This window comes from Metopolophium dirhodum, chromosome 1, assembly GCF_019925205.1.
Source record: "Metopolophium dirhodum isolate CAU chromosome 1, ASM1992520v1, whole genome shotgun sequence".
Lineage (NCBI taxonomy): Eukaryota > Metazoa > Arthropoda > Insecta > Hemiptera > Aphididae > Metopolophium > Metopolophium dirhodum.
Genome location: NC_083560.1, coordinates 84,050,855 through 84,070,956, shown reverse-complemented (window position 1 = coordinate 84,070,956; position 20,102 = coordinate 84,050,855). Strand labels below are relative to the sequence as shown.

The window sequence follows — 20,102 nt, the reverse complement described above, 5'->3', positions numbered from 1 at the left end:
AGATTTACAAAAATGTATATTAAAAAGTATATAGTAAGAGCTGAAACTCGAAAACGACGGCGATGTCTTTTTAGTGGACCAAAAAATAGAAAAAAATGTACAACAATAGGAGGACCAGATGAAAACTATGGAAATGTGTCTCATGACCCACTTTCTGAACTTACTGATGTTGAAATCCAACAGTTAAAAAATAAGTTCATGGAAAATTTAAAATTAACTGAAAAACAAATTATAGACTTAGAAATGAATACTAAAAGACAACATCAATGTGATGAATGGCATTTGGAGCGAAAAAAAAGGTAGATATTTCATATTTTTTTAACAAAATAATAAGTTTATATGAATGTTTTAAAATGTTTTAAAATGTATAAATTTTTATTTTTTAGACTCACTGCTTCAGTGTTTGGTAAATTATGTAAAATACGCCAAACCACGTCTCGCGAAAAGGTAATAAAAGAAATGTTGTATGGGACTTTTAGTGGTAATGCTGCTACGCGATATAGAATTGCACACGATGGCTAAAGAAGAGTTGGAGAAAATAATTGGAAAAAAAAATTGTGCAGGTTTATTTGTAGATGCAAATTTACAATTTTTAGCGGCGTCTCCCGATGGACTAATAGACAATGATAGTCTCGTCGAAATTAAATGTCCAGCGTCTGCTAAGAGTTTTACTCCAGAAGAAGGAATTTTAATGAAAAAAATAAAAAGTTGCACTATTGAAAACGGTCAACTACATCTAAAAAGAAATGATAGTTACTTTTATCAAGTCCCGGGTCAACTGCACATAACATGCAAAATGTTTTGTTATTTTTGTATCTGGACACCTAAAGGGCTAAAGGTAATATTATTTTGTTTTGAACTAATAGGATTCTAATTGAAATGTATAATAAATAAGTTATTTGTGTACAGGTTTGATGTATGAAAAAATTGAAAAAGACGATGATTTCTGGAAAAAAAATATGAAGTCTCAACTAACAACGTTTTTTACAGAATACTTTTTATCCGAAGTTTTAAAAGACAGTCTAATATTGAATGAATAAATAAAATATTTACGAGAAATTTAAACCCTTTTTTATAAATGTTTTTATTATTCATTTGATTGTCAAATCATTTTTTGGTTCATAACCTATGTATGATACTATAATAATTAATAAATATTAAATAACAATGAAAAAAAAGTTTACGTATTTTAGTATTTACGTGAAGATTATGTAAGTTACGGCCGTGGCGACTTGCGTTATATAATCCGGTTTTATGCAGTTATTAAAATATTGGGCGTCGTTATCATTACAATAGTTTGAAGTTTCGTGAAACGGCTCACGCACACTAACGTTCATTTACTTTACGCCTACATACACGCCACTAGACTAGTAATGTAGATAATTGCCTATACACAACTCCTTAGAAATTGTAGTGCTGCAGCCCCCTTAAACAATTTAATCAAGAATGTGAATAAAAAAGTTTTAAAAAAAATTACTTTTTAACTAATGCCCATCATTGTAGATCAGTCGATCAAAATTACATTCTGTACAGTTATAAATTGTTAACAAATATATTTTTGTTAAGTACCTGCTAAACCTGACTCATAGTCACCAGACATTAGCCTTTTACATATGTACATTTTTAAATTTTGTAAAAATGTTATACCAGTTACAGAAACATAAATATATAAAAAATTTGAAGGCCAAATTTTATAACTTTAAAATCTAGCGAGCCAGAGCATGGACAACATTTATAATACAAACATAGGAAATCAATAAAACGCCATGGAAGTCAATATTTTTAATGGGTAATTTTTTCAAAAAACACACATCAATATCTTTTGTAGATAAAAATTGATTTGTTTGGAACTCACATAATTCTAATTAATGTGAATGCGCTTTTCAATTTCAACTACCAAAGGATTATTGTACAGATTTATTTATTATCTACGAACAAAATGATTTATAAAATATACAGATAAACGTTAAAATTGTATAAAGTAATTTCAATTGAAAATGAAGGGTCAGATAAAAGATGAATTATTTACTTTATACTATGAGTATTTATGAGCCAATTTCAAGGCTTGCATTTGAAAAAAAATTCCGTTTTATGTTATTAACAATTAAAACGTTATACAACTTTTGCGTTTATCGTTATTTAGAATTAAAATGTGATACAAGTTTTGCGTTTATCGTTATTTAGAATAGTGTCAATATCTATTAAAAGGTATTAATAATAACAAATGTTGGTAACTAATGGCCTAGATATGGAATATTAAATAATCATTTCTAATGTATGAAATAAATATTTCTATGAAACCAATATAATTTTTAATTAATGGATTTTAAATTATTTCGTTTTGCGTTATTTTTTGTTCAATGAAATTCTATAAATGAGGTTTTGCGATATCTTTTGTTTAATGATATTCTATAAATTACGCTTTGTTAAATGATATAAAATATATTTTGTTAATAGTTATGTTTTGTCTTTTGTGTTATGGTATTTAATTGTTTTTGATTATTGTTTTTCGTTATAATTACGTTTACAAATTTCAATCGTTTTTGTTAAATATAACGTTATTGCAAGCCCTGGCCAATTTAAATCATAATTTTAAAAACTAAAAGGAAGATTTGACAAGAATGGTAATAACACTGCAGTAGATAATAAATGCAACTAAACCAAATTTTTTTTATTTGATTATTATTGCAAACGTATCAGTTAAAAAACTAATAGAAGTAAAAATCATTGACACTTCCAGCCTCAATAACACAAAATACACAAATCATGGTATATTTATTAAATTAAATTATTTGATTGTGTTACTTCACAGTTCACAGCTTAGACTAGTCTAATCAATTTTAGGCCCGATTAGTCAAATGTAATAACTAATAACTAATAAGTAATAGTAGGTAGCTACCTACTCACAAATTTGTTCTATTTTATCATTTTCATGTTATCCATTATTTTAATATATTTTATTATTATAATAATTTCATTACTATTAGTATTTATTAAACTAATAATATAATTAATTATGTAAAAAATGCAATCTTTAATTATACTTGATTGTGTTCAATCGAATTAGAATCGAAGTAGGATTCAAATGTTTTTACTCTTTTGAAACGTTGTGATTGTGTAATGCAAATAACAAATGTAAACAAGTGTAAATTTTGGTTTGCAAAGTTCATATAATTATAATATTTTTATTCAAAATTACTGTTTTTTTTTTTAAATAAACAATTTATTTTATTTTTACAAATGGATAATAGTTTACCTATGCATATGATATTTCAAAGTATGTTTAAATTATTTAAAAATTTTGTTCAACTTTTCAAATTATTCAAATTCATCAATTGTATACATTTAAAAATAACTTATAAACATTTGCTTAGAAACTAATCAAATTAATTAACATTTATAACAGCATAACAAATACTAATAATAAACTCGAATATTATTTATCTGCAATTACTGGATTTTCCATTTTACCAATACATGATATTTCACTTTCAATAATATCTCCTACCTGAAAACATGATAAAAAAATATTATTTTTATGAATGCAATACTTATTGTTACTATAACATTATTTAAGATAAGTCATACTTTTAAGAATTCTTTTGGTTCTCGGAATACGCCCACTCCACTAGGTGTTCCAGTAAGAATAATGTCTCCTGGCAATAATGTGATCAAACTAAAAATGTTTTACTATTTAGTTTTGTTGGTCAATGATATATTTTGTTTATTAATATTGTTTTTTTTTTTTTCCGTTTGAACCGACAGCAGAGGAGGATCTGTGTGAACACTACTACCCCTAATATTGTTTAAATTTTCTCAATTACAAGATATTTTAATTTTATTTTGATAACATTATTCAGATATCAATATTTAAAACATCTCAAAAATAGGTATGATATTGATATTGTGTCAAATTACCGATATATATGCTAATAATAGTGTTTAGTAAACAATTAAATATTAAACAGCATTCGACCCAATTTGTTAAATTAATCAACTAACTACTCATTATAAATGTATAGCTTAATTTAATAACAGTAAAATAATTAGCTTAACCATTGATTAAATATTTGTATAATAAAATCACTTATGGTGTATCATATAAATAATCACATGTTATATAATTTCATCCTGGTACCCGAGAAAAAAGTAAGAGTAAACAATAACAATGATAATATAATGTTATTTTGTTTTAGTAATGTTAAGTATTGTTAGAAAATTGATTAAAGAGTACCTACTTATACAAAAATAAATTAATATAATATATTTATAACAACAATTACCATATTATGTACTTACTTCGACAAAAACGAAACTAGTTTATCAACTCTGTGAATCAGTTCTTCAGTTGAACCACTTTGTTTCATGACACCGTTAATTGAACACTTTATCTGTAGTGAATGTGGATCAGGAATTTCATTTTTGTGTACCAAAACTGATCCCAATGGGCAAAATGTATCCATACTTTTGGCTATAAAATTAATTGAGGATTTAAAATTTAGTATATATTAGCACAACCTTACTATTATACCCAAAGCTGAAGTAATTTTTTCAACTAGGTAAAGTTAAGGTACTTTAATACAAAAACTAACTAAATTTGATTATAAATTAGTTTCTGAAATTTTCCAAAATTCTAACATAGTTAGGTAGAAGTTAGGTTTTTTTTTATAGTTTAAAGTATACATTTAAAAACTCATATTTTGTTCAAAATATGTAAGGTATTAGATAAATTAATTACTCAGTATCCAACTTAAATAAATATCATTGGAGACAATAATTGACTATTTAATTGAACTGAAAATTTGATCAAATGTTTCAGGTACCTAGAACAATAATGTTGATTTCTTGGGAACAAATTGGAATACCAGTCATTGGAACACAGAATGTATAACCAAAAATTTTAAATTTTTTATAATATGTATATCTTAAGGCCACTATAATTTAAAGTGTCATTGTGAACGTGTGTTACAAGAAATATAACTAATATAAATAATCGATTAGAAATTTTTTTTTACGATTCAGTTGAAAATACTCAATATTTATTACTAAGAAAATATGATCACGGCTATAGATACTAATAGTTGGCATTCAGCAGTTCTATGGAATATTTGGATTTATGGTGAAAAAAAAACTAGTTACTTATTGTTTTTTAACGGGTTAGATTAGATTTTTTTACACATTCAATTCAACTCATTAAGTAACAAAGTTATTATGAATTAAAACTAACTAGTTAAGTTGGAAACTTAAAAAGTAACTTTTAATTAGTGAGTGACCAGTTTTGATTATTCCAAAACGCTAAACATTTACCAATCAACCATTGTCCATTATTTCTAGTTTTCTGCCAATCCCTTGCTGATATATCTTGAGCAATAGTGTATCCAAATACATATTTGTATGCATCATCAATATCTACATTTTTACATGTACTTCCAATGACTACAGCCATTTCTACTTCCCAATCTAGTGCCTGAAATATTAATAATCATTAAAATTTAAATAAAAGATAAATGTAATACACATGCAATAAAATTGGACTATTTCTACAGCTTACTTTTGATTTTGATGAATGCCTTACAGCATCATTTGGGCCGATAATTGTACTTGGGAATTTTGAAAAAAAAAATGGCTCTATGGGATATGGTTTCTTTTGTTCATCACAGTGTCCCTTATAATTCAACCCTACACATATTACCTAGAACACATTTTAATACATAATTTATCAAATAATAATATAGATACAATAATTGTTATTATTATAGTAATATTACTTTATCTGGTTTAGTAATACACGGTAGTAATTCAATCTGATTCGACTGTAAAACTTTCTTTTTTTCTTTAACTATCCTTCAACATAACAACAAAGTAGATAATTAATGGTTATCTAAATTGTATTAATTAGTTATTTTACACAAACTTTTCGATTCTTTCAATTGAGTATTCACTGTGTAAAAATGATACCATGTCAACGGGAATAGTCGGATCTGCACCACTCAAGCTTACTATTGATTCACCGCCATTCAGCTGGATACCCAACCCTCGATCACAACCGTCTCTGTATTGAACAAATCGCATTGCTTGGTGATTAGTGCAGCTAATACTTCTGACATTGTTCTGTATTCCAATAGCGTTTTTTATTAATCTACATGAAACACGGCTAAAACTCATATTTGTTTTTTTTATGAATTAAAAAATATATAAATAAAAATTATAGCAGTAAGTAATATTCACAAGTACAAGTGTTTTTTTTTTAATAATGTTAATTATTATTTAACTAGGTAATGACTTGTCGTCGAAACTAATCGGTAATAAAAAATAGTATTTTCGTGTTATCTAAATTATTATTTGGATGTGCTCCGCTGCTTATCACATTTAGATAAATAATAATATCACTAAAATTTAATTGAAAATTGAAATTTTTATTTAAAGAACGTCACACCATAGATAATATAACGTAGACCTATTAACTAATTACTAATTAGTTAACAGGTCTATGTAATATAAGAATCTTATATTATCTATGCTCCACACCTAGAGACCCACACCCATTTATATCTGCCTCCGGTTTTCAAACGTACAAAATATTTACAGAATTTTACGTTCACGATAGGTAGCGTGTAGGTAATCCATATTCCATTTTACATTTTTCCTCTGTTCTTTTTAAAAATTACTGTGAATTTGCCTAATAATAATACAATTTAAAGACCAGTTTATTTGATGGCGTTTTATTGATATTTCAAATTTGTAACGAAATATGATTATTTTAAAATATACAAAACCTTTACACTTTACAGTATTAAAATTTAAAATGCTCATAATTTTCTTTGTAATATTAAAATATCAATAATAGCCAACAATATGCCCTAGATAATAATTTGACCTTTACATTTTATAATAGGTCATTACACTCTAATTTTAAAAATAAGAGAGTATAATGGATAAATTATTGTGACGTACAATTTGCCATTATGTACATATTTTTTAAAACAGAGACAATACATCGAAAAAATCAAATTTGAGTTGTATTGATATGCAAATGTTTGAAATAACTTCATAATTCAGTTTTACGAGGTTTATTAACAATATCATAAAAAGTAAGTACGATAGGTAAATTCTGAGCATATAAACACAAACATTTCCCCATAAAAAATTTGCAAAAATTTTAAATTTTTAACTCAAAAATACGATTTTTGGAAAAATTGAACATTTTGAAGTTTTTTTACCAAATGAAGTTGGGAGCGACTTTTTTTGAAAGTACCGTCAAAATAAGAATGCAAAACATACATTTTGAAAAAAAAAATTTCAAAAATTATATTATATCATAATAAAAAATTCTATGATATTATCCTTTTTTCAGGCAGGATACTCAGGATAGGTTTTGGTTTTCTATCTTAAACCGTGCTTCGATTAAATACTGCACTTTCTGTCTAGAAATCTGTGTTTTTTGATTATTACTAATTATTATCATTACTATGTTATGATAACAGTATTTATTTGTTGTCTGTGCCAAGGCGGCAAAATATAATAATATTCCATTAATGATTACCTACCTGTAGAACCTATAATTCCTAATGCTCATAGTGAAGTGTGCGCTCGACCGAGTTGACTTGTTATATAGTGGCTTCGCGAGCCAATGATCGAAAGTTAAACACTCGATAAAAATTACTATTAATTATCTGTACTTTATATTAAACTATTTATCAGTACTCTAATAATTATGACTTTCGGCATTTTGATTGGATATTTTCTCAGTGTACTCTGCCACTCAAACATTTAATATTTTAATTAATGTGGATAAAACTTTGACTTTTTATAATAATAATAGGCACCTACTTAATTATGCAGAACGATTAACGAATAATAATTTAAATTGTTTTCATTACACTATGAGTGAATATAATATAGGCAAGCAATTATTACGTAATAAGAAGTTTGTTATTAGTTATTAGTTATTACTTATTTGTTTTAACCAATAAAGTGTTGCCTACAATAGTTAATTATTTCATTAAATATGTGCTCATTTTAACTTTTCATCTATTAATTCAAATCGTTAAAATATGATTGATAACCCATTATAAGTAATACTGTTAACACTTTAACTAACTGTATCATTGTGTAGTAAACATTATTATATATTGTGTATGTATACAATTCTATTAGTGTATAAGTGAGAGTTAAATATTTATTATCTACTAAACTCCAAGAACCTTTTATACAAATTTAGTTTTATTTGTATTTGCATTTTATTCAACTACATTTATAATTATGGATCTAAAAAAAAAAACTATAAAAGTGGGAATATTAACAAGTAAGATATATTTAGATGTTTTAATATTAGTTCTATACTAAATTCATACTGTTGAGCTTACTTTCAGTTAGTGACACTAGAACACCATCAAAATCTAATATTGATTCGTTTGACTCCAGTGGCCAAAATTTGATGAAATTGATCAATGATTCAAATGTGATTGAATCGGCTAAAGTAGTTCAGTATGATTGTGTCACTGATGATATTGATAAAATTCAGGTATTGTTTATATTATTCCTCTGACTATACTAGTTGAATTATAAAAGAAAATGTGGTAGACACCATAATGCAGTCTATAATACATTTTAGTATTACAGAATTCAAATTCAATAATTTTAGTACAAATTGTTCTGTTGTGTATTATATAAATTATTTTCTATAATTTCCATAGTTTTAATAATAATTCAATAGGTATTTTGTCTTATAAATTAATTATATCTAAAATATATCTTCAAATCATTACGAAAGTTTTAAAAATAATTATTTGTATTCTTCCCCTGCTTGCTTCATTAAGTTGTCAGTAGACAAAATAATGCTAATTAATATAAGGACCAATACTAAGAAGTACTATTCTAGATTAAGTCGTGCAAATTCATGCTAATTGCGTGCTAAATTTTGACTTAAAAATGATGAATTCGCAAAACTTCTATATTGGGCACGGCTGGCGCAATGTTTGAAAGAGTTATATGATTTTTTGCAGGGAAATAATGACGTGCAAATTCATGCTAAATATTGGCATAAAATTATTCTCAAAATTCTTTAGAATTTAAGTTGGACGCGGCCGGTACAACGTTTCTTCAGCCACACCCAAAGTATTTCTCACTTTCTGGCTAATATATTACCATAAAAATTCTAAATTTAGTCGTGCAAATTCATGCTAAATTTTGACATAAAAATATTCTAAAATTTTTTAATGGGTGTGGCTGGTGCAATGCACGTTTTTTATCAATATTTTTAAAATTAATGTTGTTATTAGGCAAAAATGACTGAATGGTGTTTTGAAAGAAAAGTGGATGTTTTGCTGACTACAGGTGGTACAGGTTTTAGTCCAAGAGATGTAACTCCTGAAGCAACTCTTGGACTTGTTCAAAAATTGACACCTGGTATAAGTCAAGCAATAATGAATGAGAGTTTAAAAATCACTCCAATGGCAATGCTTTCACGGTATAATAATATATAAGTAAAATTATTAAGGATAAACAATTAGATTTATAAATTGATTTTTATTTTTAGAGCCGTGTCTGGAATATATGAAAAAACTCTGATTATTAATTTACCAGGAAGCAGTAAAGCAAGTAAAGAGTGTTTATGTGTTGTTGCTAGTGCCATACCGCATGCTGTTTCGTTAATTAAAGATGAAAAAGAAATTTCAAAACAATTTCATAAGCAATTAGATTTCATGACTAATAACGAATCGAGAATTCCAGTACGTTAAGAGGACGCTACACAGATATTTATTGTCTCCATCTTATAAGTGTGTAACCAGTGCAGCTTAGCCCCCCCCCCCCAAAAAAAAAAAAATCACCTAAAGCTCCCTCAAAAAATAATATATATTATAATTTAAAAAATTTTTTTGTGGCTTGAGCCCCCTCTAAGCATTTTTCCTATTTGCGCCACTTTGTGTAGCATAGAAAATGTACGCTCAATAGATCATGTTTAGCTCTATTAGTTTAAAAATTTAAGTGAATCGATCTATTATTAAACTTGATGGTAAGAACATTATCTGGGTGTGTATTTGAATTTTTTTTACGATAATTCAATTTTTAAGTGAGTTATGAGCATTTTTAATTTACGCTATATTATATACACATAACTTGCTGAAAAATTGAACTATCGTGAAAATAAACCCACATACAAACACAGATAATGTTCTTACCATAAAGTTTCACAATAGGTCGATTCATTCTAATTTTTAAACTAACGAAGTTAAAGGTGATCATTTGAGCGTAAATTTGCCATTTTATGCAGTTGTAAGATGGAGACAACAAATGGCTGGGTAGCATCATCTTTAATTACCGATTTTAATATTTTATTATTTAAATTATTTTATACTTTTTCTTAAGCGGATGTCAGTGTTTTCTCTCTCTCTTACCCATGTACTACAAAGCTAATATGCGTTCAGTAGATTCAATTTTATGTTGTTAGTTTTAACATTATATTTAAATTTACCTATATCAAACTAAGGTAAGAATATTTTCTAGGTCACTTTATAGGCTTTTATTGAAATTCTTATTAAAAAATGAGTTAGCTATAACTTATAATTATCTACATTTTTAAAAGCCTATAACTAGCTTTAAAATTAAAATATCAATAACCTTAGAGTTTAATAATATGTTAATTCACTCTAATATTTAAAGCCAATGCTAACAACATAGATTTAATTGTGCTGAACGCAAATTTGCTATGTTGCGCGTGGGTCAGAGAGAGAAAACAAACGGCGTGCAGAAATCCTCTTAAGGGGATGACACACCCGTTTCCAGTTTTCAAACGTAAAAGATACGACCTGGCACATTTTACTTTGTTTTATTAAAATTAGAGTGAATTAACTCACTATAAAATTAAAACTGAGATTATTATTTAGGGAATCTTGGAGGTTTTCATTGATATTTTAATCACAAAGCAAGGTATGAGCAGTTTAAAACTGTACATTTTTAAATTATCGTAATATCATAATATTTTAATGACATAAAAATAAATAGCTTAAAAATTAAGATATCAATAAAAGCTTTCAAGATGCCCTGAATAATTATCTTATTCATTTTAAAAATTTCTGAGTAAAATGGATTATTGTGAACTTAAAAATGTTTGGTAATGGTGTACATATGTAAAACGGAGATAGTATAATATTGACATCCTCTTAATAGGCACTTTTGTTTTAATTGAAAAATTATAAATAATAGTTATTGTCTTGAATTTTTGGTTTTAAACTGTTTTCTATTTAGGAATGTGTGACAAAAATAGCATGTCGACACAGAGAATCACAATTTCCAAAAATTTCCATGAAATCAGCTTTAAGTATTTTAAAAGAACATGCTGTCTTACAATATACGGAAAATAATAAAATTAAGTTAGTTTTACATAGACATCTTTTATTACTTAGAATTTTATTTTTTTAAATATAGGTTCTTATTCTTAGTACTCATTATAGCATATTATGTAAAACAATAGTACATTTTGGTAAAATTTATTAGGTACCCTACTATTTGGATTTTTTCTACTGGTGATGAACTTGAAAGCAATAAAGATTCACATGGTGGTTATATCAGAGACACTAATTCTGTTATGATACAACAAATATTAGAACAAGACAACTATAAGGGACACATATTTAATTATGGAATTATAAGAGACAAGTGCGTAAATGTAAATATGTGTAATGCACCTATATTTTTATGTTAATAAAATTATTTTGTTTTATTAAGTTGGAATGATCTTTGCAAACATTTTGAAGAAGCTTTTAGCAATGCGGATGTAATAGTAACTAGTGGAGGTGTATCGATGGGAGAAAAAGATTTGATTAAACATGTTCTCAAAGAACACTTTAAAAGTCAAATTCATTTTGGAAGAGTCAATATGAAACCTGGGTAATTATGTTAACAATTAGCTACCTATATGGTTATATGTTTAAGATGAAAAAATAATGACACTAGTATTACAGAATGCCAACTACCTTTGTGACGCTTATTTTTAAAGACAAAAAGAAATATATATTTTGTTTGCCTGGTAATCCTGTGTCTGCTGGTGTATGTACTCATTTATTCTTATTACCATATTTGAGATCAGTTTCTGGAAATAAATTAATTATTCATTCTTTAAAAGCAAAGGTAAATAATAAGTATTTACTATTTAGTATAATAGTGTATATTCATATTTTATAATAATTTATTATAATGCCGTTTCACATGTATTTACAGCTAACACATTCTATCAAAGGATTGGATATAAGACCAGAATATCGAAGATCACTGCTAAAATATGAAAATGGAGAACTATACGTATCTTGTTTAAGTAATTATTAGTTTTGTTAACTAATTACATTTATGAAGTGTTGAGCAAATAGGGTATCTTAAATTTAAAGCAGTATTAAAATTTAAAACTCAAAGCAGGCATTGTCGAGTTATGTTTCAGCTTTAGGTTAGAATAAATATTGCATTTTTATTCTATTTGATTACTATAACTTGAATTTCAAAGGAGTTGCTTTGTTAGATTGTTGGACAATTATTTATATACAAATTTTTTTAGTTAAAAGCAAATACATTTGAGCTTATTTTTAAAAAAATCATATTTGACTATATTTTATATTGCCATAAAGTCCTATTGATACTTATTACATATATTATGCATTTTTTACTTAATTACAAGTGTATTGAAAGTATAACGTTTTGCTCATTTAAAGCTGTTAACAAGTTAACCAGTTCAATATATCATAAGACACATCCCTATACAGTTCAAATAAATAAAATAGCCTATAAGCATAAGAATGAGAGAACCATACTCTCAAAACAATTTTTTAATAATATATATTATACTAGTAACAATAAATAAAATTTTTATAATTTTTTTATAATGTATTATAGGCAACTATCAACAAAGTAGCAGACTTTTGAGTTTTATAGATTCTAACTGTTTACTTCAATTGCCTTCGTCGTCAAAACAAGCAAACGTTGAATCAAGTACAATCATGGATGTTATACTAATTAAAAGTATAGAAAATACATATATTGCACCTATATTAAAAGAAATGAACTTATGTATCGAGGTAGAGAACTTATTATTCTGATTATTATTTGTGGTGTATGATGATGGTATTTAATTATTTATATATTATATTATTAGTTATCTAAAATCAATAGAACATTTAATAAATAATAATAATTGTTTTAATATTTTAAAGGAACAGAACATAACATTTTGAATATTAGTGTACTTAGTTTAGGGTAGTATACAACTTTAACTCTTATACCCTATGTGTTAATTATATTGCCAGATATAAATTAATGTATTATCATATAATATAGTAAACATTTTAATACTGTAAATATAATTCAGATTTTAAAAAAAAATAAATAGTAAAAAGCATTTCGTGTAATTTAAATTAGGTAGTCAATGAATAAAATATGCAATTTATTAATACTATCACACATTCACTGTCCGATGATAGGCGTTGGACCCATATTATGTGACTCATTTATTATTTATCATGAAACGGCCCCGGTTAACCAATCGTTTGGAGGCAAAAGAAGTAGCTCATTGAAATAAGTGTTCATCAGAATACTCTAAGAATATGTGTTTTTTTTATTAAAAACAATTTTAGTCTGAATGATTAATTCAGAACTCTGATTGACGTGAAGGCGCTTCATTAACTCTGATAAATCACATCTGAGTATAGGATATCTGGAAGTCTGCTTCCTTGTATAGGTTTTACTCATACTCCTTGGTAGCTTACTTTATACTGTCATTAAAATATATGGTATCGTTAGTTATGTCTCAGCTATTTATATTGTATGAAATACGGGAGCACGCCGCAACCATATTATTCCCTAATTAAAATATATATCACTGTAAAGCTTATAATAAATTTTAACATTCATAATGTGTAATCAAAAATAATATACTGTACAATCAATTACAATTCATTTAAATTTAAATAAATTATTAACAATTACTGTGAGCCCCATAGTGGGCTGGTTACTTTTGATTTGATTTAACACAAGGGAAGTGTTTGTGTTAACTAAAAACATAAAAAATAATATATCTTATAATATAATAATAATAATAATAATATTAGTTTATGATGTAAAATTAAGATTGACATGCAATTATTTTATATATGGAAATTAACATTCTAATACCTCTCAAAATTAATAATAATTTAAAAAAATATTTCTTACAAAATACTTTGTTTAATATTGTATAAGTTTTATTTGTTGTTATAATTTATTTAGATAATCAAAAAAGAAGTCATTACAGGCAATACAAAAATTGAACAACCACTTCTCTATTCATGTATAGAAGATGTACTGCATTTAATGACAGAAAATATAATTGTAGCTAAAACTGAAATTATACCTACTAGGTAAATTTACTATTACTTATTGTTATTTAATTTATTAGATATTAGTAATTTAAACATATTGTTGGTTAATACAATAAATAATGATGTCATTTTCAGTTCCGCTATGGGTTATGTTTCATATTCACCTATTAATTCTTCTGAAAATTTACCACCGTTTCAAGCTTCTATAAAAGATGGATATGCTATTAAGTATGAAAGTTATTGGTTTCAAAAGTCTAATATATTTAATGTCGTACAAGTGTCTGTGGCTGGTACAGTTGTAAGTATATATTTAACTTTCGATATACTGTGTAAACATGGTATATTATATAAAAGACGGGGGTCTGATGTTGCACGGTGGTTTGCCGCAATTACTAACGTTTCTGAGGTTAAGCACCGACCAACCGTACCCCTCCCACCACAGTTAAAACCAGCTAATAACCATGCAGTTGATGCCTTAAAAATAATAATAAAAAAAAAATATATATATAATACATATATTTAATATATATAAAAGACTGTATATCTGTATATCACTGTGTGCTATATTTCTCTAATTCTAACCTTTTATAGCCAGGTTATCAAAAAGAGATAGGAGAAGGAGAATGTGCACGTATTAGTACTGGAGCACCTATACCACCTGGAGCCAATTGTGTAGTACAAGTTGAAGATACATCTGTTGAAACTAAATCATCTGATGGAAAAGTTGAAATTACTATTGCTATATTAAAAGAACCTAAACTCTTTGAAAATATTAGGTAAGGTTAATTCAGTATAATTTTGTATACAGTACTTATATTATAAACATGCATAAATGTATTAATACAGTAAAACCTGTGTAATATGGAAACCGTTGGGACCGGATATTTTTTCCATTTTAGTCAGGTTTCCATTTAATACAGGTTGTAAAAAAAAAATTTTCCCGATAGATCTTTATCAAATGTAATTTATTATTTATTATTAATTTATTTATTTCATATATTTTACATATTATTTATTATTTATTATTACATAATTTATTTATTTCATATATTTTACATATTATTTATTATTGGATTTTACTCCAAAATTCATCCAATGTTTTTTGTTTTGTTATTTGACTTGCCATTTTCTTTTCTACTAAATTTTTCAAGTTGAGAATTGATTCAAGAAGTTCATTTTCATTATTTTGATCCAATGCGAACATTTCTATTCGTTTTATTTCATGGAGGGCGTTCTTATACGTTTTAATATCATTGCCGTGCAATGGTACATTATCTGTTTCGTCTTCGGAACTGGATTGTTCAACGCTTCAACGTCTATTGAAATTGAAGTGCAAGGTTTCACTGTAGTATCAGTAATAATATCAGTATCATTAGTACATAAATGCTTATCGATGTTAACATATTCATCACTAAAGACCGGATTTATATTCTCTTAAAATACCTTAAATATGATGCTAATATTCTCGAAAAAACCTTAAAATATTCTCATTATATTCTCTTAAAAATTTAAAAAATATGCTAAAATATGCAAAATATACAAAAAAAAAGCAAAAATATGCAAAAATAATCAATAAACATCATTATATTTACTTTAATATGCATTTAAATTTTTTTTTTTTTCAATTTTATATTAATAGTGAGTTAATTATTATTATTTAAAGTTTCGTATTCTAATGGAATATTATTGCACTTTAGTAAGAGTTGGAAATGATAAAATAAAAAATTGTAAATGTTCAAAAAAATTTTTTCTGGGTTCCGTAATATTAAAATTAAAAATAAATACAAATTTTTTCTCACAATTTACGAAATATTCCAAAATATGCTAAACGAGTTAAATATTCTCTAACCCATAAAATATTCTCAAATATGCAAAAAAAACTTTTTTCTATGCATTCAGAATTGAACAAATCATCCACATTTTTTTACTCTCATAAGACTGCATAGACCCAGTAACGATATGTAAAAACATATAAATCCGGTCTTTATTCATCACTATCTACTTTTTCATTTATTGTAGAACATAGCAATTTAAAATAGTACATGTACATATTTCCATGATATACAGGTTCATGACAAAATATTGTTTCCATTTCCACGTTAAACAGGTTCCATCTTATTCAGGGAACGATGTATTTAAAACTACATTAGGTTCGCCGGGACCGTAACATTTTTCCATAAAAGTCAAGTTTCCACGTTATTCAGGTTCCATATTACACAGGTTTTACTGTATTTAAAATTGTTGAGTGCATATTTTAATTTCCTTTATAAGCCAAATAAAATGAATATAATACAGTACAACCTTCGAATAACGGAATCACTCAGTGCCAACTGATTTTTTTGTTATAAAGGAGTTATAGTTATAGGGAGACTAAAATATATGGGTCTCTTGTTATTTTCCTTTGTAAGGAGGTTTCCGTCAAATAAGGGAACCATTATAAGGAGGTTGTACTGTATTTCTTTTTTGGATTTATAATTAAAAATAAAATAATATTTTTATTCTTTTAGAAGTATTGGTTCTGATATATCTATAGGACAACGTCTTCTAGATCAGAAAACTATTCTTGGTCCCTTTGAAATAGCTTTGTTACGCTCTGTTGGTTGTGAAGACGTGGAGGTGTTTGTGTAAGTTATAATACAAAATAATATACAGTGCACAATTAAAGATATTTAACTCGAAATATTTTGAATAGATGTCCATCAATACACATTATTCCATGTAATGATAATTCCGCCTATGCAATATCTCATAAATTAAAAAATATGTTGAAAGTGTCTGACTTTAAAGGAAACATATTTAGTCACTCATTGCGTAAAAAGTTAGTTAACATTTTTAACTGTTTTGTAAAGTTCTTATATGAAATTCCAAAATTTTTACCCACAGCTTAATCAAATTCACTGAACAATTTGATTGTGTATATGATGATGGTAATCCTGTTATTATATTTTGTGGAAGAGTAAATGAATTTTGTACTGTTGAATCACATATTCATATTACTAACAATACACGCAAGTAAATATAAAAATTTAATTAATTATATTAATACATTTGAAAAGTGTTGATAATGCATTAAGATTAATTATAAATGTAAATTATCCTACAGGATTTCACTTGGATTTGGTAGAATGTTTGTAGGATGTGAGGAGAAATCAGTAGTGTTTTTACACATTAATACCTGTGATTCAGAGTCTATCTATAACTGTGTACATCTATTTATATTGCCTTTTTTAAGATTTATTTCTGGCAGAAAAAAAATTATTTCTTCAATAAAAACAAAAGTAATTGTTTAAATTCATCAATATCAGTTTCCATTGAAATATAATATCTAATATATTATTTTCAGTGTAATTTAACTTCAGACTATTTACCTACAGACAAATTTGAAAAAGCCGAACTTCATTACGAAAACGGTGATTTCAAGGTCACTTGTTTCACGAGTAAGTTTAATGACTACATATTATAGTATTTTGTTTAAAATTAATATGTGTTAATTACTATAAAATATATTTATTATCATGATTATTTTATTAGACGTATGTTTAATTGAGAATAGGCACTTATAGTTTAAGATCTTAAATTAAGTTTCTATTGACTGTTCTTTAGTCAAATCATTTATTGTTCAAGTAATTTATAGCAGTGTTTGAAAAGTTACATTTTTGTAATTGATTTGCATTGCAAATTTCCTTTAAAAATTGTAATTAAATTATTCTTAAGTTACTTTTTTTTATTTGATCAAATTATATTACTATTGAGTTAAAAACTAACTTCATTACAATAAAAGTTTATATTGATTTAATTTTTAATTTTTGAAAATCACTAGATCTTAATAGTTATGTTGTCAATACATTAACTATAAGTAACAACAATTAACAATGTGATGAAACTATATTAAAATATGTATTTAAGAAACATTTAAAATACAATAACTGTTTAACGCATTATTCTTTATTTTTTAAATTTATTTTAAACATCATGCATGTTTTAAATTATTACTTTTATTGAAAATAAAATTTTTTTGTTAAATAATTATTACAAAAATGTTACTGTCAAAAAATTAAACTTATATAATGTATTTACATAATACAATATCAATTGGCTCTTAAAATATTTTAAAATAATAAAGTAACAAGTAATTTAGTAATTTTATTACAAAAAAGTAACTTAAATTACTTACATTAAATTGTAATTAAATTACCATCAAATTACATAAGCAGTAATTTTGTTACAGTAACTTGTCGCGTAAATTAAGTTGTTTCCCAACACTTAATCATAGTTACATAATTTGTACTTAAAAATATACATATGTAATACAGTAATGTTTATTAATTACCTTAATAACTTTTGCTTTTATTTCAGTGAACCATCAAAGTTGTCTTGTAAATATGCCATCTTCATTGGATCACATTAATATTAAGTGGAAAACGGAAAAAAAAACTGAATTAGATACAATCGTCACTGAAAATTCTGATTATTATTTTATTCATTACTAATTTTTATTTAAAAATGTCATCGCTTAAAATTTATAATTTACTTATTGAAATAGTTTTAAATTATTGATCTATACACCTACTTATATATCATATATTTTGTTGTAAAATAGATCCTGACATTATAATACATAATACATACTATAAAATGTTAATTATACAGCATGCTAGATTATAAATTTATATATATTTTTAATGTGAAATTATGGATGAGACTAAATATTGTTGGTTGTGTTTTAGTAAGTGTATACACCCTCCAAATCCCAAGCTAGTTGATTAAGATAAATAAAGTAGAATAATTCAAAGATTATTACAAACTTAAATCATGAACTGATAAAAAAAATGGTCCCTATTCTTAACCTAATTATTACTAAATATGAAAGTTGAATGCCCTATCAATTTCGCAGATTTTGCCACGAACACTTATAAGTGTTGTTTTTACTCAAGATTTACTTTCTTACCAGAGAAAACTAAATGTATATTGTTCTCTAAGAAAAAAAAAATAAATTCCAAAACCAAAGTAGTTATTAGGAAACACACTTTAACCCTTATGTGAATAACATAAAAATAATTTTTATTATTCTTGGGTTGATTTGTGATAACAAACTTACTTAGAGACCTCATATAACTAAAACCAAAACCACTACAACCTAAAGTATCATTATCATAAAACCTTCAAGTAATGCTGAATGGGGTGCAGAAAGTTATATTTTTATCAACTTATACAGACTTATATACTTACTTAGATATCTTGTTAGATCTAAATTAGACTATAGGTCTGTACTTTATTTTTTATTGCAATGCTAATCCAAATATTATAAAACAATTGATATACTTCATTATAGTGTTCTAAGAGTTGCAACCAGAGCAGTTCAAAACCCAATTTCAACCATTTTATTCATTTCTGGAGAACCGCCTCTTCACATTTGTAATATTAAATTGTCTCTAATAATTACATACCTAGCTCATATTATCTTATCTACTCCAGAGAATTCAAAATCGATCTAGGAAAATGGACATAGCCTTTTGAACGTTGGGACAATTGGACGGTAAAAAAAAACTATATATTAAATTAATCGATACAAATATCAGTAGTAAAAATTAAAACACAATATCAAACAAAATAATAATTATTTTAATATGCCTAATAATATATATAATTGATCAGTATTAAAATATTTAAACAAAAATTTAAAAAATGAATAATTTAATATTAATTGAAATTAAATTAAAATATTCTTTGATTCTACGTAACGATCTGGCATACATATAC

General features: G+C 25.8%; 2 protein-coding genes and 1 pseudogene across 2 annotated transcripts; 2 read left to right on the top strand and 1 right to left on the bottom strand.

The window, feature by feature from the left end:
* Positions 1 to 243: 243 nt before the first annotated feature.
* Positions 244 to 1,040, top strand: LOC132942840 (uncharacterized; annotated as a pseudogene).
* Positions 1,041 to 3,169: 2,129 nt separating this feature from the next.
* Positions 3,170 to 6,504, bottom strand: LOC132934763 (fumarylacetoacetate hydrolase domain-containing protein 2-like). Its single transcript, XM_061001102.1, has 7 exons — positions 5,915 to 6,504; positions 5,769 to 5,844; positions 5,552 to 5,692; positions 5,308 to 5,467; positions 4,300 to 4,471; positions 3,589 to 3,676; positions 3,170 to 3,508 (listed from the first exon to the last, which is right to left on the bottom strand). The coding sequence occupies exons 1-7, from the start codon at positions 6,163 to 6,165 to the stop codon at positions 3,437 to 3,439; spliced, it is 960 nt and encodes a 319-aa protein (XP_060857085.1). The 5' UTR covers positions 6,166 to 6,504; the 3' UTR covers positions 3,170 to 3,436.
* A 1,020-nt stretch (positions 6,505 to 7,524) lies between these two features.
* Positions 7,525 to 18,882, top strand: LOC132934762 (gephyrin). Its single transcript, XM_061001101.1, has 19 exons — positions 7,525 to 8,305; positions 8,373 to 8,524; positions 9,282 to 9,469; positions 9,539 to 9,731; positions 11,248 to 11,372; positions 11,497 to 11,658; positions 11,728 to 11,889; positions 11,964 to 12,129; positions 12,220 to 12,313; positions 12,883 to 13,064; positions 14,251 to 14,381; positions 14,478 to 14,640; positions 14,934 to 15,118; positions 16,850 to 16,966; positions 17,035 to 17,160; positions 17,226 to 17,354; positions 17,446 to 17,620; positions 17,686 to 17,779; positions 18,699 to 18,882. Exons 1-19 carry the CDS (start codon positions 8,263 to 8,265, stop codon positions 18,830 to 18,832), a joined length of 2,721 nt encoding a protein of 906 aa, XP_060857084.1. The 5' UTR covers positions 7,525 to 8,262; the 3' UTR covers positions 18,833 to 18,882.
* The last annotated feature ends 1,220 nt before the right edge of the window (positions 18,883 to 20,102 follow it).

Excerpts from the sequence above, each read along its gene's own strand:
- LOC132934763 (XM_061001102.1), bottom strand. The coding sequence starts at position 6,165 with ATGAGTTTTAGCCGTGTTTCATGTAGATTAATAAAAAACGCTATTGGA. Across the intron at positions 5,693-5,768 it reads GTATTACTAAACCAGATAAA|GTAATATGTGTAGGGTTGAA; the intron begins GTAATATTACTA and ends AATGTGTTCTAG. Across the intron at positions 5,468-5,551 it reads GGCATTCATCAAAATCAAAA|GCACTAGATTGGGAAGTAGA; the intron begins GTAAGCTGTAGA and ends TTAATATTTCAG.
- LOC132934762 (XM_061001101.1), top strand. The coding sequence starts at position 8,263 with ATGGATCTAAAAAAAAAAACTATAAAAGTGGGAATATTAACAA. Across the intron at positions 9,732-11,247 it reads ATAACGAATCGAGAATTCCA|GAATGTGTGACAAAAATAGC; the intron begins GTACGTTAAGAG and ends TTTTCTATTTAG. Across the intron at positions 17,161-17,225 it reads AGTCACTCATTGCGTAAAAA|CTTAATCAAATTCACTGAAC; the intron begins GTTAGTTAACAT and ends TTTTACCCACAG.